General features: G+C 41.3%; 1 protein-coding gene across 1 annotated transcript; it reads left to right on the forward strand.

The window, feature by feature from the left end:
* The first annotated feature begins 302 nt into the window (after positions 1 to 302).
* LOC138360096 (uncharacterized) lies at positions 303 to 704 on the forward strand. Its single transcript, XM_069320037.1, has one exon. The coding sequence runs from the start codon at positions 303 to 305 to the stop codon at positions 702 to 704; it is 402 nt and encodes a 133-aa protein (XP_069176138.1).
* The last annotated feature ends 225 nt before the right edge of the window (positions 705 to 929 follow it).

The following is a 929-nucleotide window of genomic DNA, read 5'->3' on the forward strand; positions in this document are numbered from 1 at the left end:
CTAACAGATACCTTCAGCAAGATGCTTGACAAAAAAATCCAAGCACTGTAACAGACCAGCCCACAGTCAAGAAAGGAAATGATAACAAAGTTCAAAAATCAATCTACTGAACTTATTTCTTACACACTTCTAAAAGCCCTACCTGAAAAGATTGACGAAGTAGAACTCGAAGAAGGTGACGAAACTGAATTGTTTCAGTACCTAATAGCAGTCTTCACTCCAGCCAAGAAGACACAAGCCGTCGGGGAAATTAGCACTTTAGAAACTACCATGGACTCAATGAATTCAACTCTATCAGGATTATGGACAATCTCAAGATTATACAATGGAACATTCAAGAATTCAAAGACAAAGCAAAAGCACTCAGAGCAGTGCTTCTCAAGGACAACATTGATATTGTCTTACTTCAAGAAACACTCACCAGGACTGAAAGATATACCAATATCCCAGGAAGCCAAGGTTTCCACTGCCCTATAGCACAAGGTGGCAACAGAGGCATTTCAATTCTAGTCAGAAATCATATCAATGTCACGGCAATCACAGACCTGCCTAACTGTGGAGAGAACGTCGAAATTATGGGTGTTAATCTCACTTTGAGGAACTTAATGCTGTCCATCTTCAATGTATACAGGCGCCCTAGAGAACACGACATGGATCTCTATGCAATCTTGGAAATAGCAGTCACACCACCTACTATCATCTAGGGTGACTTCAACGCTCATAGTTAATTACTACTTGATTCACCAAGAACCGACGCCTACGGAAGACATATTGAACACCTTTTGGATGAAGCGCCTGAAATCAGTCAGTTTAACTCGACAGAACCAACCCACATTGGTGGGGGAAAGCTGGATCTCACGTTTGTCTCCACCAGTATTTATGAGTTGTGTCATTGGTCAGTTGATCATGTTCTGACTAGTGACCACTTT

Source organism: Procambarus clarkii, unplaced genomic scaffold (genome assembly GCF_040958095.1).
Source record: "Procambarus clarkii isolate CNS0578487 unplaced genomic scaffold, FALCON_Pclarkii_2.0 HiC_scaffold_95, whole genome shotgun sequence".
NCBI classification, from domain to species: Eukaryota; Metazoa; Arthropoda; class Malacostraca; order Decapoda; family Cambaridae; genus Procambarus; species Procambarus clarkii.